We start from the raw sequence: 26,597 nt of genomic DNA on the forward strand, positions 1-26,597 counted from the left end.
TAAGTTTTTATAAACGCCACTGGATGCATGATGGCAGGTATCATGCATCTGAAGAAGCAGGCTCCAGTAATTCATGAAACCATGACATCATAAGTCCATTTGTCTTTACATTTACCTTACTCCCCTTTAAGCTAACAGCAGTTTGTCATTCTGTCCAAAGTAGGAAGGAACTATGATGAGTTTTAACTATGGTTGAGCGAAACAAACCAGGATCAGCAATAATGGTTTGATCTTGGGTTGTTTGGCCAAAACAGAATTTAAGAAAATGGCCTGTGGTCACCCACTAATGGCTTGTGTCTAACACTGTATACTTAACTAAACTGGCTCCTTGACTGGCTACGGTGTTGCTCTTTGAGCTTGTGCTGTTGGTTTTTAGGAATCTGCTTGCTTCCACTGAGCTCTATGTGTTGGCGGTCATGTGTCAATTGGATGCGTGCAGAATGGTCGCTGCCTGTATATACAGACACTCTTACAGGCAAACAGGGAGCTGCCTGGAAAGCACACAATGCATGAGGCATGGGGAACCTCTACTCTGTTGGCTAAATAAGGTTCAGCAGAAGTCCTAAATGCCCGTTGGAGGATGTAGGGAGCTCAGAAAATAGCATGCAGGTCAAATCCTGGTCCCCGCCCCTGCATTACAAAAAGTTCATGACTTTCCAATATTCTCTCAGGAAAAATAAACTTACATTGCAATCCTATGTATGTTTACTCAGAAATAAAACCCTTCAGTGCAACCCACCCTTGCACTTTTTAAGGGAAATTGGGAGTGTGCTCAACAATATACAGTACACTTATGATTCAGTATTATTACAGGTAAAGCTTTTTTAATTAAAAACATTAACACAAACCAGTTCATAAAGCTGCATATGATAATAATTTGAAATGTAATGTTGGTTAGAATTGGTATTCCATAAAATTCACAGGATTATTCTTAATTCAAGATGGCTCATACAGCTGAATAGGTAAACAAGTTTAGAAAAGTAGTACATAAGAATACTATATATTAACATTCATAAATACGTTTCTTCTAATCTAAGAGCACAAAAACATTTTCAGAACCCTGCTCACTTTCCTGGGAGAGTTAAGCTTCTGCTTTAAAATCTCTCTTTGAAATCAGTTTGACTTGCGTTACTGGCTAGCTCATGCTCTTCAGATTTAGGAAAATATAAATAAAATTTGGCACAAGCAGCCTATTGAAACAGGCTTTCCAAATGTTTATAAATTAGACTTTGGCCATTGATCATTCTAATTGTTATTATCATCCCCCGCTGCTGCTCCTTGGTTAAATGTAATCTTCCTCAAAAGAAAAGCAGCATCTACTATGCAGAGAGCACACAGGATCAGACAAAACACCTGCAAATGAAAAGAAAGTAGTTCAGATGCCAGTAAAATGTTCTGGGCATTATTCTTTATTGAATCACAGCAACAGCCTGTGTCTAGTTTACAGCATCTGCCACAGCTCATCAAAGAGTCCTGTCCTGTGAATTTCAATTTTAATGTTTAATTTGTGATAGATGGGAAAAAAACTGAATTCTTTTTATCTTGTGTTCCATAAAGTAATCTCTGCCCCAATGTTTTTGGGGAAATCGTCTCCGGTTTGACCTTGCCTGACTTCTATCAGTTGTATTCTTCCAGTAGGCTCCAATACTTACTCATCTCAACAGGCTACTCTGACCATGGTAAAATAGGGATACGGTACAGTCATACCTCTTGTTACGTTTGCTTCATGATACTTTTTTTAGGTTGCGTCCCGCGGCGACCCGGAAGTACCGGAAAGGGTTATTTCCGGGTTTCACCACTTGTGCATGCGCAGAAGCACAAAATGTGCAAAAGCAGCGAATCACGACCCATGCGGGTTGCGTTCCTTTCAGATTGCGAACGGGGCTCTGGAATGGATCCCGTTCGCAACCAGAGGTACCACTGTAGTTGCACCTAAGACAAATGGGGATGGTGGAGAAGGATAACATGCCAACTGATTGGGCACCGTTGCACTTGGCAAGTCTGGATGTAAATTATATTCTTCTCTTTCATATAAGAAACGTGATATGAACTTGTATGCCATTGTTCCGTTTTAATGCCGAAAATACTATTATTGGCCCCACTGGTAGAATAACAACTCACTGAATGAAATTATTAACGTTTGCAGAACACCATTGATTTCACTGTTACTTGCGCCAAACTAGATGTAATTCCACTGACGCAATTAGAAACACACTGATATTTTTCTTTAAGAGTAAAAAGCAGGTGTGGGAGGTCCAATCATGATCCTGGCCTGGGATAGGAAATTCAAATGCTTCACTATAGTCCTGATTTAGATCCGTCCTAACCAGCTATTTGTATTAGGAGAAAAGTTCTCACCAATGGCTAGAGCCCAAACACAGAGTGCATTTCGATGTGGGGATTATTGGGTTGGTTTTCCTGGTTATGATGCTAGCACTTCTGTCCCAGTAAGTAACATTCTTTTTACACTACATTATGGAATTGTGGCTTTTTGATCAAGAGACACCACCATGACACCAGTGAATCATATGCTATCAACCCCCACCCTTTATGCACATGTACTCCCCCCCCCCCCCGGATTCACCCATGAAAATGCCTGGACAGGCATTTTGGAATATATGCTAGAATACCACCCCAAAATTTGTGACATGACTAGTGGCCAGGATGCTGCCCACAATTTTCTAGGCCAACAGTGTTGCAAATGGAAACAATTAACATGGAAATGAGCAGATTTTGCTAGATTTCCAAAACTGGCTTTTATATTGTGTGAAAGATCACATAAAATCAAACATTATCAAGTAAGGAAATGTCAGGAAAAATGATTAAAATAGTGTCTGAAAGCATTCATAATTTTGCAAGCCATGGTCTACCAAGCTGGGAACGTCACATGTGAAAGGCTCCTCTGGCTTTCATTTCTATGAGACAATACTATCCAGACTCTCTTACTTACCCCTCCAACCAAAGTTTCAACTACGGTTTTTATTACTGTTGCACACAGTCCCACAATGAAGAGAAACAGCGCCCCCACCAGGGAGTTGAAAGCATCCTGGAAAATATAGCAAATAACATGGCTTCATGTTGACTCCAGGACCAGGCATTTTGCTACCTGAGGTTGTGTAGTCAATGGCATCCCGTAAGCCAGGGTGCATAGTACATACGTGAGGCCAGGAAAGTTATTTTGGCACCCAAGATACAGAGATATTTATATATTATCAAAACATCTAGACTGTTCCTTATTTACAAAAAGAATCATGCAGCAGTTACCAAAATATAATAGAACAACACATTATGCAAATAAACAATTAAAAAACTAAAATTATCAGTTAGGTATGAGGCCATCACATGTAACTGCAGTATTTCAACACTTCCTCAGACCTTGAATAGCCTAGATTGCAATCACCATATGCCCAGGAGGACACACATTTTAACCTGGTGCCAAATCCCATCAAAGTTGGGGCATTCCGAGGGGGCTAGAATTACAGAGTCTGAGAACCATCCCAAAGAAGGCTCAACCCCATCACCACCTGGTGTCAAACAGGCTGAGTTTCCCCTTTTTTGCTTACCACTCTCTCATCTTTTGACCCCATTTCTCTGCTCTCTTTTTCTGTATTCCACCCCGCCCCCCGCAGGTTTACCTTTGTTTATTGAGAGAGAAAAAAGGATTTTTCTTTTTTGCAGGGGGGAATAATTTAAACTTTTTATTTGTAGTTTAATCTTAAGTATACGTATTCAATTCAAATAATCCTATGTTGGACAGCAACAAAGACTTCTATGGCAAATCTACATTATTTTAATCATTTTATGCTCTCTCAAAAGATAAGTAAAAGGAGATAGACATCCAAATCCAAGCAACAGTGACACCAAGTGGCCTTCTCTCAGTAGTGCTCTCTCAGTAGAGTTCACAGTTCATTGTTTTTCAAAAAAAAAATCCCCAAGTGAACAGCTCATCAGATTCTAATCTGCACGTTCAAGGTCAAATTAGACATTACATGGGAGATCCATGATCAGGGATTTTGTTATTTAATACAATCATAGAATTGTTGATTTGGAAGGGACTTAAGGGTCATCTAGTCCAACCCCCCTACCTAGTAGTGGGTGGGTGAACCATCTGCCATGTTAAATTCCGAGCAGTGGCCCACAGTGGTACTATATGAGAAACTTAAAATAGCAGATAGTTCACAGTCATAGCTTGCAGATTGTGAGGATGGTGCTGACATTGGGAAAGACCCCTGGATGGGACTTTGTCAGAACATCCCTTGAATCTGGAAATGGCTGTAGCCAGGATTTTTGTTGGGAGGGCAGGACTATGTTGGGGGGCAGGGCTTTTGATGGTGGGGCAGAACCGATGTTATTGGTCAGTTATGTATTTATTATTTTACTTTCTCAAACACAATCAAGCAGGATTCTGGCTATCATTTCTCTGCTGCATATTCTGTTGTAGGTTACAGAACCTTGTGTTTCTTAACTAAGTTAACAATACTGAACCATATGGTTGGGGGGGGGCAAATAGGATAGTTAAAGGCACAATATTCACTTTTGTAATATATGACACTGTAAACATGTTGCCTCAAACAAAAAAGGGCGGTGAACTATTATTGATTAGAATAAGATGCACAAAATAAAATAACAAGCTTAGATTTTAACTTCACACACTTAGTGATTGCACCACCAAGCAATCATTTGCATTTATGCGATTTAAATTGCTATTGCAATTTAAACTGCACATAGTTTTCCTATCATATGGACTTCACCTGCAATACAAACAGATGTGAGGGCCATTTCACACATTTCAGGTGGTGAAGGTATGGTTAGTTGGGAGGTATTGCCTCTATTTGCTCCCTGGTAGTGTAATTCTGTTTGCAAACATGCATTTGTAGCATTCATGCTTTACATTTTTAAGTATATGCTTAAAATGTCTTATCAGCATGCAGTGCAATCCTGTGCATGGAATTAATCACAGAGTGTTCAGTGGAACTTACTTTTTTGCAAATGTGTCTTTAGGATTTCAGCCTGGGAGATATACATATGTGAATCACCTACATCCAAATATAATACTCTATGTGAAAGAGATCTGTTTGAACCTAATCTCTGTTTCAACAACATAATCAAATACATCCCCAAGGTATGCCAAGTACTTCCTTCCCTGCCATAGGATGCAGAAAGAGAGCAAAACAATAGGTTGTAGCCAACGTTAGTTCTAAGTAACTTAGCGTTAATTTCTGTGGGTCTGCTCTGAGCAGAACATAAGATACTTCCCAATATTTTGTAAAGTGATGCTCAAACCCAGATCTATCGCTGATTCCCCTAAGGCCACATCTCTGTCTTCAGAAGGGGGGGGAGGCAACATCCCCAGAGTCCCCCAAAATAATAGTTAAAAACCACATCTATATATGTACTCTTCAGTTCACTTTGTTTTTAAATTAAATTAACTGCATTAAAAATAAACAATTAAAAGGACTGAAAATATAACATTTTGTTGTTTCTTATCAGTTCTTTTACTGATCTTTATATTGATCCTCTACTCTTCTGTTTATAAAAATATCCTTCCATCTTTCACAGTAGCTGCTGTACGGTATTCAAAAGTGTAGCTTTTGTTTGTTTGTCTGAATGTTAATAACTGTCGTGTATTGTGGTAATAAGGACAGGTGAGAGGAGGATGCTTCTCCCTACTCCCAACAGTTGATTTGGAAATGGAAGGGCGGAAGTTCAAAATACTAGCACAATTCCTGCTGTTTGGTTTTGTACTTTTGCAAGACAATACACAACAATAATTTGTGCACATTAATACTTACAGCCAAGGGCCAAAATAAGAAATTCAGCTTTTTTTGCAGATTCAGCAGATATAGTAAAAAGAATAATAAAGTAATGACAAATTCAATGATCACGAGTGCTAAAAATGCTTCATGAGATCTGTTAACTGCAAAACAGATGGTTGCCATAAAAGCTATAAGCTGCAAGAAAGAAAGACAGAATATTGACTTAGGATCATACATACATACATACATACATACATACATAGTCATACTACAGATATTCCAATGTTGCAAAACTATTTACATAGGATGCTGTCATATAGTCAGACCACTGGTTCATCTTGCTCAGTATTGTTTGCCACAATGGCTGGCAGTGACTTTCCAGGGTTTTAGGCAGTTGTTCTAAGCCTGAGCTATTAACTTCAAGTTACTAAAATAATCATACCCAAGCTTTAAAACCCTACTGTAATTTATAAATTTAAAATTTGGTAGTTGTTCAATCAATGTTTTATTTGGAAACACTGGCTCTATAGTGTGTCTTTAAAATGGGCCTGAATACATCTTGCCTTCCCTATGATTCAAAGATCTGGAGGTGTACTGTTTTCTTCCCCTCCTCAAACCAAGAGATTAAGGAGGTGCCTTCTGTGCATGGGTCCCCAAAGAAGTGTGTATGTGTGTGCACTGAAGAACACAAACAGCTGCCATATGGTTTTGAAAGCTACTTTTGTCGTGTGGCAAAAACCTCAGATTAGATGCAGCTATTTAGAAAACAAAAACTCCAAACATATTCAGTGAATTCACTTGTCATCTAGTTTGCCCCAAAGAATTAAATAATCATAATAAGGCAGTGGGATTTAACAGTGCATGCACACACACATATATTCTAATAGTCAGATAAGAGAACGTGACATCCAGAGAAGTGGAAATAGATGGCTGGCTACAAGAGGCAAAAATCAGCATTGCTGAAATTTTCCAGTTCCTTTAAAAATGACAAACGTGGAACACCCATTGCTCCAGCTGTACAGTGAAAGAGAAGAGCTGGAAAGCAACACTAAAACTAAGTTAAATGTTTTGAAGGTTCACTTAAACTAAGGCACACAGACACAGGGCAGAGTGGCATCGCTTGACAGCAGTCACCTCATGGGTGTGAACCAACTTGTCAACATCCATATAAATATGCAAGTAGCACACTCACCACCTCAGAGAACCGCCCTGAGACCCCAGGATATAGGGCAGTATATAAATTCCAATAATAATAATAATAATAATAATAATAATAATAATAAATGTGCTCACACACAAAATACAGCAATTTGTTTACCGGGCACTTAATTTGTAAACAGAAGAGGCAAAGATGCCAGAGATCTGGAAACATTACCCTCCACGTCCCCCTCCCAAAACTTAGAATCCTGGGGTTTAAAGTGAATGCGCTCTGCACAAGCTCAGAGACTGCCTCCCTCTCTGTTCTTGCTTCACTGTTTAGCCCCTGAGGTTACAAAGAGACTGCAGGGAGGCACATATGAAGACCCACCACCACACGCCAAGGCTTTAAAAACTTTTTTTAAATTTTAAATCTAACCTCAGCTCCCCCCTCCCCCTCCCCTCAGCCTGGCTTCATACCATGCGGGCAATCTTGAGGCCTCCCCTCACGGAGTGCAGGAAAAGGTGGTTTACTTCCACCATGGTCACATCTGAGGAGAAGCAGAAGCGCCGGGCGGGCGGGCGGTGCCGGAAAGAGCGCCGGTTGGGTTGTGGCGCGCCCGCGAGCCCCAAGCTACGCTGCCGACGGAAGGCCCCACCTGCGGTTGCTGGGCTGAGCCGCTGGCTTAGTTCCTCTCGCTCCGCCTGACCCACCTCGCAGGGGTGTTGCGGCGAGGATCAAAAACGGAGGCAGGGGGACCAGGGAGAGAGGGGATCCATGAATCGGGAATAATGCTACGTCACAGGGCGGGTGGGCATTTACAAGCAGGTTTTTTTTTTTTTAAAAAAAAGGGGGGCGCAATGGTATCTTCTTATTTCAATGCCCTGTTGTTATCTTTTCATTCAGCCGCCTAACAGCCCAGTTTCAATTCTTATTTATTCCGTTTATGTACCGCCCTTCACCCGAAAATCACAGGGCGGTTGACAACATGAAATGTTTAATACGGCCGGGTTGACCTGCTAAAAACAACCACTGGGCCTATATATATAAAGGATGAAAGCCTCAAACAAGGAAGTTTTCCCTGTATGGTGGAAGGACTCCGTTAATCTCCAAAACCAAATTGATTAAAGCGACTAACAAAACACACTAACCTTTCGAAAGCAAAATCGACCAGCTTCCGCCCTTTCCGGCTCATCTGATGTCTGAATCAAAAGATGGGGTTTTGGCGGAAGCCAAAAGGTTTTGCTTTAAAACTTGGACACACAAAACCATTCATGTTCAATACCTGGAGATATCTTAGAAGAGGAACATCAGGGTTTATTTTGCCACAAAACTGTTACAACAATGCTTTTTTGCTAGGTTAATAATCCCAAATAAAAAGCACACCCGACCAAAAGCATCTTCTCTCCTGATATCTGCGTACACGTGTGTTGTTGAATACATTTAAAGTACATGGTTTTCCCACCAAAGAATCCTGGGAACATTAGTCCTTCCCCCCCGAACTACAATTCTCAGCACCCTTCACAAACGACAGTTGCCACGATTTTTGCGGGAAAAGCCACGTCCTTTAAATGCACGAAGAAAAATTTTCACGCTCGGGGCTGGTAATGTTTGAAGTGGTGCTTGTATGCTCAGAGTATCCATTCAGTCAGTGTTATATAAATACATAGGTTTACGTTGCATTCCACATTCAACCGCGTAAGTCCACAACATATGGGTACAAATTCCAGCGTGCAGAGGGGAACCTCTTGTTCACTCTGCGCCCGAAGTGACAGCAACAGTCTGCTCGATGGGGCGGCTTACTCGCAGGGAGGCGTACATAGGTTTGCAGCCTAGTCAATGCAGACAGATGCATTCGGTCAATAGAAGAAGGGAGACATCTCATCGTTTGAAATGTCAGATGGTGTCAAATGGAACTCCTTCTTCTCGAAACGACAACAATAACAACCCCCGACGCGAACAGCTTAGATCGCGATGGTCAACAAGCCCTGCTGCGCCTTTAAAATTCCCGCTTTGCAAATGCTTCGCTTGCCTCCGGGAGCAGGCGGAGGCGTCACGATCTTGCACAGGAAGTAGACGGTCTGCAGCGGCAAGAGAGGCGGAAGGAAGCGGTCGCTGCATCGCTTGGCTTTGCACAGCTAGCACCAGCCTGCGAGAGCTGCCTCCGGACATGGGCGATGTGGTTGTTGCAATCATTCTGCCGCCCGCCCCTTCTAGGTTCCCGGTGCGCGCGAGGGATTCAGCTCGCCTGCGACTTCTGCACCTGGAAGGGCAGGCCCGTAAAGCCTGAGCCACTTCTGCAAAGAGATCCGCGCTCCCGCTGCGTGACTGGATCTTCTCAAGACGCTTCCTGTAGGTCTGCTCCTAGTTTAGTCCCCTGCATGTCTAATCAATATTCTTTTTTTAAAAAAACCCAAAAACAAATAAAATCCGGAGACGCTGTTCTTTTCCCATCAGAAACCTTCCTTTGCTGGTTTGGAAGATGCAAAACAGTGTCTGTAGTTCGTGTGCGCTCAAGTAGCTACTAAGCACAGTGAGCCTTCCCGTTGAGTGGACACTTTTAGGGTCGTGCTGTTAATGTTGTTTTAGCACGTGGATTTGAATTGATGCCTGGACTATTGTAGATACATGCCACAACCTGTATGTAAGTTTAGCTGGGAAGAAGCTCTGTTGAATTCAAATGAGTTTTATTTCTGATTCTGCAGTAATGTGTAATGGTTACCTTCAGTTCCGCTTCTTCGAATACTTGCAGTTTCTCCCTCGGCTCCAACAACCCCCCTTTAAAGCGTGTGTTATGTGTGAAGTATGATATCACACAGACTCAAAATGAGTCAAGGGACATTGGTTGTGCATAAACACACTCCTTAGAGGGCTTATTTACAATTAAGCAGGATACAAATTCTGTTAACGAGAGAGAGAGAGATAGAAGTTAGTGATATTTCTCATCTTCCCTTTGTACAGATAAAAAACATACAGTGGTTATACCATTTTACTTTCTATTCTGGCTTTGCACATAAAAGATGGTGACTTGAAAAAAATGAGGAAGCTTCTTTATAAACTCGGGTCATGATGCACAAATGTAATAACGAAAATCCTTCAGTCAAAAAAAAGTAATATACACAGATATAGGTATCTGCTGAATGGATAATTATTCACAAGTTGGATGTGCAACAAAATATAGCATCATGAGATGCTTCAGAAAAAGTATTTGAAGCACTCTATTTAATACTGCCCTGTAATAGATTTCTGCAGGAAAGTATTTACTACCCATTTCCCCCCATGAAAGATGTAGGGTGGAATGGGGAAAAATGGGTAGACATCGTTAGGAGATTGGCATATGTCTTTGGAAGTAGTTTTCCAAAACATCTGCCTTCTCAGGAAACAGGCAGAGGGGAGATATATAGTTATGCTTGATTCCAGTCTATCTGTTGGATTGTTTACACACACACACACACACACACACACACACAGAGAGAGAGAGAGAGAGAGAGAGAGAGAGAGAGAGAGAGTGTATCACAGTAGGAGCCCACTAAACCATTCATCAGCAGGTAAATTTATCTCTCACATCTAGGCCTGCTGCTGTAGGGTTCTGGAGTGGAGTGCTGCTGGAGGCCTCCCTCATTCCTTGGCTGTAAACCTGCTCTGGAAGTTGCTCTTGTGAAGACCAGCTCTTCTTCACAGTCCTCTCTGGCATCTGCTCTTAAGCAGATTACTCAAGCTAATTTTGTCCCTTTAAGATTGACACAGGAGGATTGCACAGAACAGTATGGCTTTTGTGAATATACTGGCTCTGACATGTACGAGACGGTCCAAAAGTTGTTGCTATGCCAGCACTTGACTTTCCCCAACCGGGAACTGCAGTGTTCTGACTGTGCTGAAACTTTTTTCTGGTGGTGTTTCACAAATTTCAACCCATTATCACACTTAGGAATGTGGGTTTAGCTACAGCTCCTGGGGATCATGGTTGAGCTCCATGACAAGTGGTGCTCATTTATGTTTCTGCTGTAATTAGGCCTGCAGTACAGTCCTCTCATGGGCCTCTCATCACCAGGGAATCTACATGGAAAATAACTATGCCTGAATTATTGCCCCTACCCCCTGCTATCTCCCTGTAAATGGAAAATTAAACAGTGGAGATGCAACTCTGACAAAGGACTGTACTGTGTGTGTTAGGAAGAGCTCTGCTAAATCACCTCAAAGGCCTGTTTTCCTAGTCAAGAATCCTGTTCCTCAAAGTGGCCAACCAGATACCTCCTTGAAGCCCACACACATGGGCAAATAACCCTCTCCTACTGCCATTCACCAGCAAGTAGTATTTGGAAGTATATAGCTTCAGAACATAGAGGTTTTATTTAGCCATCAAGAGTGTTCGCCTCTCTCTGTGTGTGAATAATCTGTTGTTTAGCAACTTGACTTTGCTTTAGTCTGTGACGTTGATAATGCCTTGTGGTAGTGTTGTTCTTGTATGATGTGAGTCTTTGTCTTGTTGTTAGCAGTATACATAGTGTTGCCTCTACCACATCCTTCCTGTGCTGCAAGCTGTCTCTCTCAACATCTGATATGTGGAGTGCCTTGCACTGTGCAGCTGAATGTGTTGCACCTTTGTGCCTTTCAAAAGTATGACTTGCAGCATTGCATTGGCAACAAGAGCTCTTGCAGCAGACCATACCTGCTTTTCTCCTTGCAGAAAATACCTAAGTTGAAAGACCTAAGTCCTTACATGTGATGTTTTCTGACCAGTGAGACATACTGGCTGCCCACTACTTCTAACATGGCAATACATACCATAAGCTGAATGAACTGTTTCAAGTGGGACCTTCAGCAAAATGTTGCAGTGTGTAATGCTTCCGTTGAAGATACTTCATTCCCACCTAGTTATTTGTTTCTGCTCCCCAACAGCTAGCTTTCTGTGGCTGTTAAGTATACTCAGCCCTCACTTAATTGTTCTGGATGAACCTTGCCTTTAGGGTGTCCCCCCCACCATATTGTGTACACACTACTGCAAACCAAGGCTACTGATCTGCATTGGTTCCATGTGCAATGGCAGTCATGGCTTGAACATTAGCAATAGAATGATTTAAATTGTCTTATTTAGTACATTTTTTGTCCTGCCTCTTTCATCCAAGTAGCTCAAGGTGTACATGATTCTTTTTTGCATTTTATTCTTATAACCCTGTGGGGTAGGTTAAGCTGAGAGTGCTGCACCTCATCTACACTCAACATTTAAAGCACTATGATGCTATTTTAAACAGCCATGGCTTCCCCCAAAGAATTAGTTTGTTAAGTGTGCTGAGATTTGTTGGGAGATCCCTATTTCCCCTCACAGAGCTACAATTCACAGAGTGGTGTATCATTCCCTCTTCCGAGGGAACTCAAGTAACTTTAGCTCTCTGACCAGAACAGGGGGTCTCATGGCAACTCCCAGCAACCTTAAGAAGCCACAGTTCCCATGATTCTTTGGGGGAAGCCATACTATTAAAAGTGGTATGATAGTGCTTTAAATGTATGGTGTGTATGTAGCCTTATTGTCAAGGTTAATGCTCTAACTAGTGGTTTGTTTATTTTTTAGATAAACACATGGAAAATGGAGGACGGAAGAAGACAGTTGTAAGTATAAGGCTTCCCACTCCCCCCAATAAAGGCAATGTTATTGATATTTGAGATAGTTATAAAATGCATAGAAAGACACACTTGAATGCAGAAGTACTAGTTTACCTTTTAATACCTTCAGTCATAAGGGATGGAAATAATTGTACTTTGTTGTTGTTGATTAATTCTTACTAAATATTTGGACTGGACAAATACTATGAAGGCATTTCGCTAAAAAGAACTTTTGAAATAGATGCTGGCAGCTGCCCAGATCTCTATAGCACAACAGTGGAAATCGTTTAAAAATATCTGACTATATCCTTATGGTATAAAAATCTCTGGAATTTAATTATTGCAGGAAAAAATAACACATAAGTTACAACTCTCATGGGAAAAGAAAGATCCTGATCATTTCTACTCAGTATGGTGGGATTTTATTTCAGATAGTTTAATTTCAGATTTACAGGTACCTCTTCCCAGGCGTGCCTGGAGAAATACGGATGTTGTCATTTTAAGTAGGATGTTATTATTTAACATAGGTTTTGTATTCTGTGCCTTTAGTTGGCTATATTGCTGAGTTTTTGTTATCGTTTTTCTTCATGTTTCTATAATAAATTGAAAACTAATAAAGTTTTCTTTTTTAAAAAAACCAAATCGCTTCCTCTGAAGCATCTCAGAAGTGATTCCACAATACAATAAAAATGTATAAAAACAATTGCAGCTATATGAACTCTTAAAACCATGGCATGCATAAAACCAGTTTCAGATTAATACAGATACTGGTTGGGATAAAAATATCCACATAGGAGACCTGTTGGAAGATTTTTTGAAAGTCTTCAACAGGTGCTGAAAAGACAGTAGAGACAGCAACTGTCTGATATGTAACGGGAGTGTTTTGAAAAGGTTTAAGTGCTCCACATGTATGAACTAACACTAAAAAATCAAGTATAAAGCGGGATAGTATAGTTATCTCCATTTTACAGCTGTGGTGACAGAGGTGGTGAGAGAGCGTGGCTTGTGTTAGGCTCTCAGTAGAATTTCCAGTGCAGGCCCTGAACTGGGACTCAGACCCTACCTATTGACCGTAGCCTTCCTATATTATATTTGATACATTTTGGAAGAACATATAAAATACTCAACTATCCTTTTACCACAGTCTAAAAAAAATATCCTTGTGAAACAGTACTATACATGTGCAAAAGATTGCAGGATTGCGAGCCTGATGGGAGAGCAAAAATGCTGATTTTCACTGCTCTAGTTCCAAGCTGGCATAGCAGAATGGCCTGGGATTAGGTCCATTGCTGGTGGTTGAATTGGCTTAGGATGCAGTGGCTCCTTGGTCTGCCCAGGTCTTGCCTCTCTCTCTGTCTCTGAAGCATCCCATTTCATGCAGCCATACTGGTTACTGACAGCAAAGTTTCTGCTGGTGGTAGCTTCTACCCTACCCACAATATCATTGGGCACAGAGAAATCTCTTCCACATCCTAAACCCCACTCCAGTGCAGTGGATCAGGGATTAAGATTGCTCTCCCTGCTCATCATGGCTTTCAGAAAACATGTGCAACATGTGCAACTGTAAAACACTTGTGAAATATACATTCAGAAGAGGAGAGAAGTTAAAGCAAAAACACAGAAGTGACTTGTTAGTCTTTTTAAACTCGTAAAAAGGTAACTTATGGATGCCAAGATACGTACAGAAAAGTGTAGAATTCTCAGAGGTGAGAAGTTTACTTTTGCACCATTATTCACATTCTCCTTAGGGGAGAAATGCATTTCTCAGCTTTTCCTCTACAAAGTTTTGAGCAGCACTTCTGTTTGCAAGTCTTTTGTTTGCTGACATTTAATATTGTGTATTGTTTCCCCCCACCTCTCCTACTAGATCTGCATCGAGGGGAATATTGCAAGTGGGAAGACAACATGCCTGGATTATTTTGCCAAAAATACCAGCATTGAGGTGATGTGTTTTGAGATTTCCCACAAGTTTTCTGATGATGTTTGATCTTAGGTCACATCCACACCATGCATTTGAATAACTTCTAAAGCAGATGGCTTGCTTCAAAGAATCCTGGGAATTGTCATTTAAATGTGCTGGGAATTGTTGGTCTGTGACAGGTAAACTACAAAGGATTCTTTAGGGGCAAACATTGCACTTTAAATGTATGGTGTGTATGACCCAAGTCAGGCTCTAATCCAAAATACGTTTAATGAAAAAGGAAGCCCTGATAAGTTTCTTTGAGTTAAGCATGCTTAGGATATGGTTTCAGATTTATCTTTTAAATTTCTTTTCATTCATTCATTCATTCATAAATAAATAAATAAATAAATAAATAAAATGTTGGTGAATGCCAGTAGATAGGAACTGGTTTTCCTGCAAAGCTACACAGAGCAGGGAGTAAAATTGCCTTCCTCTGTACAGATGCAGCCTCTAGGCTAGCAAGTGAAATAGGCAGCTCAGTTGTCACCTAATGCAGGAGTACATTACATTCCACCCCCCACTACGACCCATAAAGGTAAAGGCAAAGGTACCCCTGCCCGTACGGGCCAGTCGTGTCTGACTCTAGGGTTGCGCGCTCATCTCGCTTAAGAGGCCGGGAGCCAGTGCCGTCCGAAGACACTTCCGGGTCACGTGGCCAGCGTGACAAAGCTGCTCTGGCGAGCCAGCACCAGCGCAGCACACGGAAACGCCGTTTACCTTCCCGCTATAAAGCTGTACCTATTTATCTACTTGCACTTAGGGGTGCTTTCGAACTGCTAGGTGGGCAGGAGCTGGGACCGAACGACGGTAGCTCACCCCGCCGCGGGGATTCGAACCACTGACCTTGCGATCAGCAAGTCCTAGGCACTGAGGTTTTACCCACTGCGCCACCTGCGTCCCGTACCACCACCCATAATCATCTGCAAATGGAGTGCAAACACAGGATCTCTTATCACATCTGAATTATGCTTTAATTGTTAAGTGATCCTGAGTATCTTGTAGAAGCAGCCCTTAAGTGGCTATGTTTAGCTTAGAGAAGAGAAGACTGAAGCTGGGACATGACAGCACTCTTCAGAGTTTTTGTTTATTTGAATTAATTATATGCTTCTACAATAGCATCTAAGCACATTACAAGATACGATACAAAAAAATACAATCTATTAAAACCATAAAGTCAAACATTAATTACAATGCCTGCTGGAATAAAGATGTCTTCAATAGGTGTCAGAAGTTCGCCAGGGAAGGGGCCTGTCTGACCTTAACCAGAAAGGAGTTCTACCAGTACTAGCTGCATGGCTCCTGGTGCATCCAAGCCACGCATCTAGCCATGGGGGGAACACCAACAGTGACTCACCCCAGTCTCCAGAAAGTACAGCCCCTGGAAGGGCTGCTGCATTAAAGAGGGAAGAGACTGTCTGACATGAGAAGATCCAATGAGCGTAGGTTACAGGAGGTTAGATTTTTGATTGAAGCTTTGTGATGGTAACAGCTGTTTGAGAATGGAACCAGTTACCCAGCAGTGGGTTCGCTTCAGGCTGAATAGCCCCTGGATTTCCAACATCAAGCAAGCAGTTGGATTAAATAGCCTACAAGGACTTTGCCAACTCTGTGATGATTGAATTAGGAATTTGGGGAAAGGCTGTAGCTCAGTGATAGAGCGCCTGTCACTCAAAGCATGCGGTCAAGTACAACCCCTGCGAAAAATGCTGCCATGATTAAAGCAAGTCACCCAAACCAGCTAAAACTGAAGGCAGCGTCGCAAAAGAAAGAGCCAGAGCTAATAGCAAATTAAGCAAAAAACAAAAATGTTTTATCATTAATTTTAATTTTTATAAATTTCACACTCAGGTGTTGACTGAACCAGTATCTAAATGGAGGAACGTTCGTGGTCATAACCCTCTGGTAAGCTATCTAATAGCAATAATAATACCAAAATAATGAGTTACTGTTGTTTTGTTTTGTTGTTTGAACGTAATGTGGGTTACAGTGGTGATTTGAAACAAAAATAAAGTGCAGCTGTGATCCTGCTCTCATAATGCTTCTGCCTCAGCTACTTGGTTTAGGAATGAAAATTGTTGAATAGATAACGTCCCATGTCCTACCTTAATTGTTGCGCCCACTAAACAAAATGACTGTGCCATTGCTTCATCTCCTGGAGCTGCTAGTAAATATCATCCATTTGACAAGGAGATAATAAAAGGTATTATGGAGTATGATATGCCATGTGTGCCTAAGGTTGCCCTACTTGGTTATCTGAAAAAAACTGATTTTGGATTCATAGGGAAGGGCTGTAGCCCAGGAGCAGAGCATCTGCTTTGCATGCACAAAGTCCCAGGTTCAATCCTGAGAATCTCCAGAAAGGACTTGGAGAGACCCTGTCTGAAATCCTGAAGGGCCATAGCAGCTGACAATACTGAACTTGATGGACCAGTGGTCTCGCTCTGTATACAGCAGCTTCCTATGTTCCTATGACTTGGAGCTCATTATAATCAGACATTCCACAGCAGCTCATTGGGAATCTTCAAGAGCTCCTCCCGTATCGCATTGTTATGGATGGATCAAGATGGTTGCTTATTCTGTCCTGCCTCTTGAGCTCCTTTGGGAGGAAGGCCTGGAATATAAATTTAATGAATAAATAATAAACCAAGAACTCTTTTATTTTATGAGCAAAGGAATCACAAGAAATGGATCTATCTAGAAATGGAGTTTACTTGTAAATCACTGAAAAAATAATTTCCAAGGTAATATTTATATATATATCTCCAAGCTTTATTTTCTGTCATACGGCTTCACTTTATTTTGTGATAATGCCACCAGACATTATTCTAACAACTATGAAAATGCAATAAAAATAGTGAGGAAAGCAACGCTCCTTCTCCTTCTTTCAGGGCTTAATGTACCAAGACGCATCCCGCTGGGGGATAACGTTGCAGACTTACGTGCAGCTGACTATGTTGGACCAGCATATAAAGCCAATGGTGGGTTTTGAACTACATTTGTTTCTTTTAACACTAGACCAGGAGTGGGAAACCTCTGGGCTCTGGGGCTGAATGCACATCTCAAGACCGCTTGCTTTGCCTCTTGCTGGTCCTGCTCTGTGCCTTCCTCGAGAGCTTTTGCCTGGCTGGAATGTGTCCTTGAACTGGTGGAAATGGTTCTTGCTTGGCTGGATGGAATGATGCGTAGGAGTCTAAAAACACCTGGTTTTTGCCTGGCTGGAATGCAGCCTACAGTGCAAAGGTCAGAAATTGGTCAGGATGGCCAGAAATCCAAACAAACATATTGTTCTAAATCCCCATTTTGGGGGGGCCTGGTAGATCTCCTTTGGAAATGCATTCCATAAGGTGGGTGCCACCAATAGAAAAGCCCCTGCTCCTGGTAATGTCTTGTTGTGGCATTTGGATATTATGTAGGAAGAAATACATGGAAGGAGGAGGTCGTTGAAAGTTCCTAGGTGCCAAGTCAGTTAAAACCAGCACCCTCAACAGAGTTCTTATGTTGCTCTGTAGAACGAGATGCACACCAGACTGCCTGTGGTCTAAGAGGCCCACTATGATCACAGATTGGTGGGCATGAGGGATGGTGTCCTCTCAGTAGCAGCTCCTTAACTATGGAACTTCCTTCCAGGAAGAGTGTGGTTGGCCTTGCAAGCCCTTGCCTTTAAGTCCTTAAATGGACACAGACTATTCATTTGCTTCAGGTAGTTTTGTGTGTGTGTGTGAATAATAAGTTGCTGTGGTCCTATAGGTTTCTTTTACTGTAAAAAAAATAAAAGTATTGGCTGGTTTTAAATAGTCATAGCGTGCTTCTTGATCTTGTTCCTGATATAGCTGTTTATCATGAATCTATGACACCCCCCCCCCCCAGTATTGTATTCTGGCTTTCGTAATCCGTTTCCTGTTACAGTTTCTGTATCAATACTGTGTGGATGCCCTCCCTTGCGACAGCGGTAAGGAAACGGCTAAATGTCTCTTGAAATCCCTCAATTTGCAGATTTCACCCATTAGAATGATGGAGAGGTCAATCCACAGCGCCAAATACATTTTTGTAGAAAACCTTTACCGAAGGTACAGTACCCAGTTTTTTAAAAAAATATTGGCTTGTGTTTACATTTTGTAATGTTAGAACCATGCTTTTAGCTTATTCTCTTGCATTGAATATCTGAAATTTTGCTGTATTGTGTTAACTACTTCGATCCAGCATGGTGTGTTTTTTATTTGCTGATGCAGATGCCAAGTAAAGGTTAAGGTGGAAACCTGCTCCTTTTTATGTTCTTGAGATTCAAGATTAATGTCATGTACAAAATAGATTCTGAATATTTCTGATGATCAGGCATGATTGCTGTGGATTTATGTAGCCAAAGTGATACCACCCACCCACATGGAGAAGGCTATGGCAGCCTCAGGGAAATGGCAAGGTTTGCAGAGGTTCATACCAAAGCAATTTACAGAAAAAACCTTTAGGGCAGAACTCCCCCCCCCTTTAAAAATACCCCCCGCCCAATGAGAACTGAATAGTTTCAGTGGATACTGAAGGACTATTGGGGGTGGGTTGGGGGGTTCATCAGAAAATGGGATGGGTGGAATTGAGTAAAATGGAGGAAGCCATGATTGGCTAGAAGCTTAGAAAGGAAGCACTCCACGCTGCAGCATTTTGTTGCAGGTCCTACTAGTGTATTCTGAATAAGGATACCTGATGCAAGAACATGTGCTTCTCAGTTGGAGCCTACCACCCACAGTGGCTACAAATGACGTGCAAATTTTTGTCAGTTCCTTGTGCCAAAATGTGCATGCTAGCTGCTATTGCTGCTGCCATGCTGTCATGTGACTGTGCTGAACAGGAATTTATATTTCTGCTTGAAAAGACCCCAGAATTAATGTATTTCTTTGGAAGGGGTAAAGGCAGCTGCCTGTTAATCCACAAGGTGGCATCTGTGCTTCATAGTCACTTTGCTGATTTTCTGAAACGTGCTGGTTTTATTATGCAAAAATAAATCGGAAAAGTTCGGTGTTTGTCCATGGTCTGTTGCGGGGTGGGGGTGGGCGAATAACACTTGCTATTTCGTTTACATGTTAAAACATTCATTTGCATTGCTTTTTATATATTGGGCAGAACACACAAGCCTGCTGAGAGTCTTGCATGAGCTTAGAGCCTGTACATATTACTGTTTTCAAAATTGCCTTAAGAGAGTTGGCAGGGCCGGCTCTACCATTAGGCAAAGCAAGGCAGCTGCCTCAGGCAGCAGATGCCAAGGAACAGGCAACAACCGTAAGATGTCGGAGAACAATGTTGTGAATGCCACACAGGCTTTGTTATACCTCATAAACTAGCCTACTGCCCTTGGGTGCAGTGGATGTGCTGTCCTATCATCAGAAAGATTTAACTACCTGTCCCTTTGGCTTGTGTACATTGATTTTAAGGGGATGGGGAGAGAGTTGTGCTATCTTGTCTGCCTCAGGCAGCAAAATGGTCTTGAACTGAGGAATTGGCCTGTTTAGTGTTTGTGTGTTTAACTTCAGGAAAGAAGTAATGGATTTATTGGATTCAGTGCATCAGGCTGCAATGCAGAAAACCTAATGTGTTTTAATCTTCCTTTATGCTTGATTCAGAAGCTGCAGGTGATGCAGAATGCTGCAGTACAATAGCTGACAGGAGTGAGACCCTCTCAGCACCTGTGCTCAGAGACCTGCACTGGTGGCTAGTTAGGGCTAGCTTGCTAGACTGCTAGCAGGGCAAGGTCAAGCCCTTAACACTTTGGGACCAACTTACCTGAGAGATTGCTTTACCCCATATATGCCCACTGGGATTGCTTTGATCTATGGAACTGGCAGTGTTGCAGGTGCCACAGAATGCTTGTTCTGCATTTGTAAGAACTTGACCTTTTCATGAGGCAGAACCCACCCTTTGGAACTCCCTGCCTATTGATGTCAGATTTGGCACCAGCTAAAAATATTTTTGTTTAGACAAGGCTACCTACATATGTAGAATATTAATGTGTTTTAATCTGTGTTTAGCTTATCACTCATTTTAATTATTAATGTTTGGAATAGCTGTTTTTACTGATAATTTTATTGTTTTACTCTTTTTGTAAACCTCTTTGTGTTTTTTAAAAAAACTATTGAGAGATAAATAGGTTTTATGAAATAAACAGTGAAAATCAGCATTTCAGCCAAAGAATATTTAAGGCTTTTGAAAGGGATAGAGGATGACTTAAAGATGAAGAGGATAAAAACCCTAAAATTACTCCACACCACCTCCATTTGTGGATTTTGAAACACAAATTGTGTATAGTTGCAGATAATATTGCTTTCAGACCTGTTTGAAATCAATCCAGTGAACGTGTTTGATACACCAGTCAGCTTGTATAGAAATATTTTGGTTCGTTTGTGATTTGGTTAGAAGTCATTGCTGGTTTACAGTGAGGGTTTCCAAGGAGACAGATGCAAATTGTGTGTTTGCGTGTGTGTGTGTTGCCTCAGGATGGCACCATCTGTTGTATAACAGTGAAAGCTCTCTTTAAAAATATTTTTTATTTAAGTTGCACAGCTCTGTACATTTCCTCAGATATATCCATATTATGTGTCTTTACAGTGGGAGAATGCCGGAGGTGGATTACGTGGTATTGACAGAATGGTTCGAGTGGATCATAAAGAACATGGATGTTTCAGTTGATCTGATAGGTAAAGTGCTTATGCTTTGGAAGGCCCCCCCACCATCACTTTCTTTGTCTTCACGTTACTAGTTGAGCTAGCCAGATGTGGTAGCATTTTAGGCTTACCTTCTGCCATCAACCATCCTGTGGGAAGGATTCTTGGAGAGAGAAGGACACAGGTAAACACCACCTCTAAGCCTCCTCCACCTGGACCTTCCTCTCATACCACCAGGATCACTGTGGGGCAGGGAGGAGGGGGGGAAGAAGACATTAGGGCCTGATCCAGGTGAACTCTCCCTTCCCTCCCCAGCTGCCCTGTGAGAAGCATTCTGACATTTTACATATTGATCTTATTCTGTTTGTTTGATAAAAATATAGTTTAATGCTACTTGTAAACTGCTTTCGAAGCATCTGCATTCTTGACGTTCTCTAGATTTGTAAAACACTGAAAAGCCTATTTAGACATTAAGTGATATATAGGTTACTAAATAATAATACAAGTGACTCTCAACTTGTGCGGGGGTTATGTTCCAGGGGATAGTACAGAGAGCCAAAATCCCGTTTAGTCAAAATACATTGGGTCCAATGTCAGGTGGGATTGCCAAAGTCTTTTTTTTTCTTGGATGCCTGCCCCATTTGTAAAAAAAAAATTAAAAAATTATTGCCAAATGTGTAAAACTGAATGTGCACAAGTTAAATGTATGTAAACTGTGAGATACCTGTACTAGATTTGTAAATGAAATACCGGATAGGCTGGGTGTAGGTTTTTTCCTGAACACTAAGCCAGAAATGTAACTCATCTCCGAGCCTTCAAGAGCAGGACGGACCATTCAAAACCCCTTTCTTTTTCTTTTAAATGACAGTTTATCTACAGACCTCTCCTGAGACATGTTATGAGAGACTGAAGAGAAGATGCAGGGAAGAGGAAAAGGTTATTCCTATGGTAAGGAGGGAGTTTTCTAGGATTTTGGAATGAACTCACCCAAAGGGCCTTTAAAGGCTAACCACACCAGAACTTGGCAGCGTGGAAGAAGAATGGAAAGAATATGAAGCCTTAGTGCAAGGTGTATGTTTTCTCTGCCAGAGGTATCAGTCTGGAAGTTTTTCCCACGTCTAATGCTCCTGTGATCTTGACAAGATCCATAACGCCCCCTCCCTCAATTTAGCAGTTAGGCTTGTGGAAAAAGACTTCCATTAGATAAAACGAGAGGCATTCCTCAAGCCAGATTGCTGCATGGGAGAGATCTGTGGGGAAGGATGTAACACTCTCTCTGTGTGAAAGTGTTTCTGTATCATCATCATCATCATCATCATCACTTCACTCTTCACCCCAAGGGCCTAGGCTGGGCTTCAACATTTTAAATTAAAAGACAACATTGAAAACAGTTTAGAAAACATAATAACGAAAACCCCCAATCACATAAAATAGAATGGGTCCTAAAAATATACATCCTGGGTGTCAAAAGGCCAGGGTAAAGAAATGCGTCTTCAGCATTTGCTGAAAACTGTATGGTGAAATTGCCAGATGCGCCTCTGTAGAAAGGGAATTCCACAACTTAGGGGCTGCTCTAGAGAATGCCCTTTATTCTCTCCCCCCCCCCCCCCAAGCTGCTGAGTGTGGAGGAACAATCAAGATGGCTGCCTCTGCTGACTAGCACCCAAGAGTTTCTGTGGTGAAGGATGTGGTCTTTCAGATATTTGAGGCTTGAGTCGCTGAGGGCTTTGATCACCAAAGTGAGCACCTTGAATTGGGCCTGGAAACAGTGCAGCTCTTTTAAAGCTGAGCTTAAATGTAAACTAAAAGGAACCCCGGCCTGTAATCTGGCTGCTGCATTTTGGACCAGTTGACATTTCCAAGTCATCTTCAAGGGGATCCCCACATAGAACACTTTGCAACAAACTAGTTTCGATGTTACTAGAGCATGGAGTACAGTGGCCAGCTTTGAGTGTTTAGGGGAGGGGGAGGGGGGTTCCCCCACTTGCTTGGATGGGGAATGGATGAAGAGAGGAACACCCATTGCTGGCATGCAGCTCCTAGGAGTCTGAACAGGCTGAAAAAGATTCCCCACCTGTGTCCTAGAGTTTTGTGTCTATTGCATGAGTGGGGGAATTTTTTCCCTTTCATGGGACACCTTCCAGAGGCTGCATACGGATGTTGGGTGTGGCCACACGAACACCACTCGTTGGCCTCCATCCAAGATGATTATCGTACTTCCAGGGACATTCCAGCCTAGAAGGGAGGGCACAGAGCAGGACTAGTGAGGAGGATGGCCTTGGCCAAATAAAGGGCTGGATAAAAAGGCCCGGAGGGCTGCATTTGGTTCCCAGACCTGAGGTTCCTCATATATTGTAAAGAAAACAAAATATTTTCTCCTTTTTTGGACAGGAATATTTAGCAGCTATTCACCAGCTCTATGAAGAGTGGCTCATTAAACAAACAATGTTCAAAGTTCCTTCCCCGGTTCTTGTAAGTATATATTAATGTTGAGTTTTTAAGCCAACCCCTTCCTCTTTTGGGATTTAATGCCAGCACACACACCTTGCCCAGCCCAGTCCAGCTGACCTTCCAGGGCTTTTCAAGCTTTTGACTGACTCTCCAGGAAGCTGGAGAAAATTTCTTTTGATGTTTGCAGTGAGCAGTGATGTCTGCACTTCCTTAAGTCTTTAAAGCTACCCTAAATGTTAGCATCAATACAATGTTTAATGACATCACCCACAGCTTCTGAATGACACACTTCAAATGTTTGGTTTCTTTTCGAAGGTGCTTCAGGCTGACCACGACCTACAGGATATGATGGAAAAATACGAAGAGAATCAGGACCGGATATTAACCCTTTGCACCAGGCAACATTGTGTATAGAAACAGATTTCCCTTAATGTACAGTTCTTGCTTGTAGAAACCAGTTCTAAGGAGGAGACCTGGGGAAAAAATGTTATATGCACACCTCATTACATCCTTTCTCTGAATAATAATTATGAGGGGTTTTTTTTGTAGGACGCAATATTGTACACTCCTTGTAATTTGTAAAGTACCTTTTATGTTGAACAAGAACAGGTTTTGTTATAAATTTCCATCTTTACCTGTAGTTATACACTGACAACTTCTATTATTCCAAAATGTTGCTGCTATTATAAAGCTATGTCAAAGACTGCTTTCTAAGAAGGCCTGTTTGAAACGTCCATGTATATTCAAATCTTACTCTTACTTAAAGGATTTTTTTGTGAGTTGGGAAGAAAAATCAAGCACTGGGTGGAGTTTCACACTCCTTTCCAGTTCCACTGTGGACTGTTGCGATGTCTAGATTAGCTCTAACTGTAAGAACCTTGCAAAACCTATCACGTCTCCACTTGGATGTATATGTACAATGTATTTCCCATTTGATGATTATTTCAAGGAATAGGAAGCTGTGGTGTCACTGCTGGGTTTTTTCTCCCCATGGCTTTTAAAGGGATGAGAGAGGCAGTTGTCATCATGCTTTAGTGCTTTTTTCTAGCTAGCACTTGGTTGCCAGAGAGTAAAGGAGGAGGGAAGGGCAAGAACTTTTCAATTGCGCCTTAACTGAGATGAAGCAATGGCCGGCAAATGGCGCCTGCGCTTCCGGTGGAGTTTTGTCAACATTGCCAACCTAGTCTGCAGAACCCTGCTGAATTGTGAGCATTGAGTTCTTGAAGGATGTTACATATAAATATGTCTGAGTACACCGGGCTGGATCCACACTTACGGTTCTGTTGATATCAATGTGCAAAGCTAGTCACGGCTCACTTAAGTCCCATTGATTTCAATGGGATTTAAGTGCAACTCATCTGCAGCAGCATCCTAGGCAGATTGATTTAGATGTCATTCCTATTACTGCTGGGCAAGTGTGTATAGGATGGCTGCTTTAGTCTAGATGCAGCCCTGAAGATTTTAAACTTAAAGCACGTATCTAGGGCACCATTGTGAGCCGGGCTCCACAGGTGTACTGCTTTAAGCTCTTTTGTAAAGATTGGTCACAATGTGTGTTTTAACATGATGACGATAAATGCAGTTATTCCTTTATTTATATCCTGCCCCCCCCCCCCGAACTGGGACTCAAGGCAGGTTACAACAATTGAAACAAACACGGATAAAACACAGAATGCTAAAAAACATATAAAATAGTTAAAAAGTAGAATTAAAATGATATAAAAATACAACTAGTAAAAAAACAGCACTGCGCTATGAAAAGCTCTTTTCTTAAAAACAGCCAGTTCCTCAAAGCCTGCTGGAATAAAGCTCTTCACCTGATGGTGGAAGGATGACAAGGTGGGAGCCTGTCTTTTCTCTCTAGGAAAGGAGTTCCAGAATCTGGGAGCAGCCACTGAGAAGGCCCTCTTATGCATCCTCGCCAAATGTGCCAGTTAGGGTGGTGGGGCTGTGAGAGTGAGAAGGGCCTCCCCTCAGAGATCTCATGAGAGAGAATGCAGCCCTTCAGATAGCCTGGGCCTAAACTGCATACTGTGTGCAGATCTCCTATACAGTGGTATCTCGGGTTACAAACACTTTGGGTTACAGACTCCACTAACCCGGAAGTAGTACCTCGGGTTAAGAACATTACCTCAGGATGACAACAGAAATTGTGCGCCGGCAGTGTGGCGGCTGTAGGAGACCCCATTAGCTAAAGTGGTACCTCAGGTTAAGAACGATTTCAGGTTAAGAACGGACCTCCAGAATGAATTAAGTTTATAACCGGAGGTACCACTGTACGTATTCTGTCTTTCATTGGCAACCTAAGCCTAGTTGAAATAAGTGTGAATGTGGGTGCAAAATACTTCCAGTACAGAATATATCCCACTCGGGACACACTCCCATTGCAATGGAACAAGAGTATAAGTTGCTTTTTTTTAATGTGTATGTTTTTGTCCAGATGGCTACCTAATCTGTGTAAAGCTTTTCAAGAGTGTTTATGGAAAGTAACTGCAGGGTTTTGAAAACACAGTGTCTCAAAAACATTTTAACATTCCTTCTACTACTTCATTAAATTTCTAGTGCTGTTTAAAGACATCTCTTGAATACTTATTTATATTAAACAGAGCAGTTTTAAAGCAGTTTGCTTAATTTATTCTCTTTGGAACACTGATTTCTGAGGTATAACGGATCTTAACTCTCTCTTAGATGAATGGGCTAGTTTTGAAATACTGGTGGAAAAAACCCACAGCAAACCCCTAGAGGAAGTGTTCTTGGGATTTGATTCAAATATACTTTTACACTTCTGAGCTGGGATAAGACTGAATAAAAATCCAAATGCCCATCAGAGGAATTTATAATTAGCTAGTTTAATGGTATTGCCAAATGACCTGATTTATGTCACATTAACCTAGAAACATTGCGGTCATGTTCCAGATTTATAAACTATAAAAGATGCAACGTTTTCCAAACATGTATAATTGTAACCAAAAGAAGACACTAGTCACCAGTCAACTTTCATCTGTTACTTGGATTGAAACGTCATCTGGGATTCGATCCTA

At 41.7% G+C, this 26,597-nt stretch overlaps 2 protein-coding genes across 3 annotated transcripts; one reads left to right on the forward strand and one right to left on the reverse strand.

Moving 5' to 3' along the window:
• Positions 1-804: 804 nt before the first annotated feature.
• On the reverse strand, positions 805-7,662 carry LOC310851310 (chemokine-like factor). Its single transcript, XM_083753539.1, has 4 exons — positions 7,374-7,662; positions 5,793-5,951; positions 2,951-3,046; positions 805-1,353 (listed from the first exon to the last, which is right to left on the reverse strand). The coding sequence occupies exons 1-4, from the start codon at positions 7,434-7,436 to the stop codon at positions 1,246-1,248; spliced, it is 426 nt and encodes a 141-aa protein (XP_083609665.1). The 5' UTR covers positions 7,437-7,662; the 3' UTR covers positions 805-1,245.
• A 1,246-nt stretch (positions 7,663-8,908) lies between these two features.
• On the forward strand, positions 8,909-26,129 carry TK2 (thymidine kinase 2). 2 transcript variants are annotated; one of them, XM_083753536.1, is made up of 10 exons: positions 8,909-9,246; positions 12,464-12,501; positions 14,363-14,437; positions 16,307-16,360; positions 17,347-17,436; positions 18,452-18,525; positions 21,050-21,138; positions 21,974-22,053; positions 23,497-23,577; positions 23,872-26,129. In XM_083753536.1, the coding sequence occupies exons 1-10, from the start codon at positions 9,072-9,074 to the stop codon at positions 23,968-23,970; spliced, it is 855 nt and encodes a 284-aa protein (XP_083609662.1). In that variant the 5' UTR covers positions 8,909-9,071; the 3' UTR covers positions 23,971-26,129. The 2 variants fall into 2 exon arrangements, with proteins under 2 accessions (XP_083609662.1, XP_083609661.1); XM_083753535.1 differs by lacking the exon at positions 23,497-23,577 and having other exon boundaries at positions 8,961-9,246.
• The last annotated feature ends 468 nt before the right edge of the window (positions 26,130-26,597 follow it).

Source organism: Podarcis gaigeae, assembly GCF_964106915.1.
Source record: "Podarcis gaigeae genome assembly, chromosome: 8".
NCBI lineage: Eukaryota > Metazoa > Chordata > Lepidosauria > Squamata > Lacertidae > Podarcis > Podarcis gaigeae.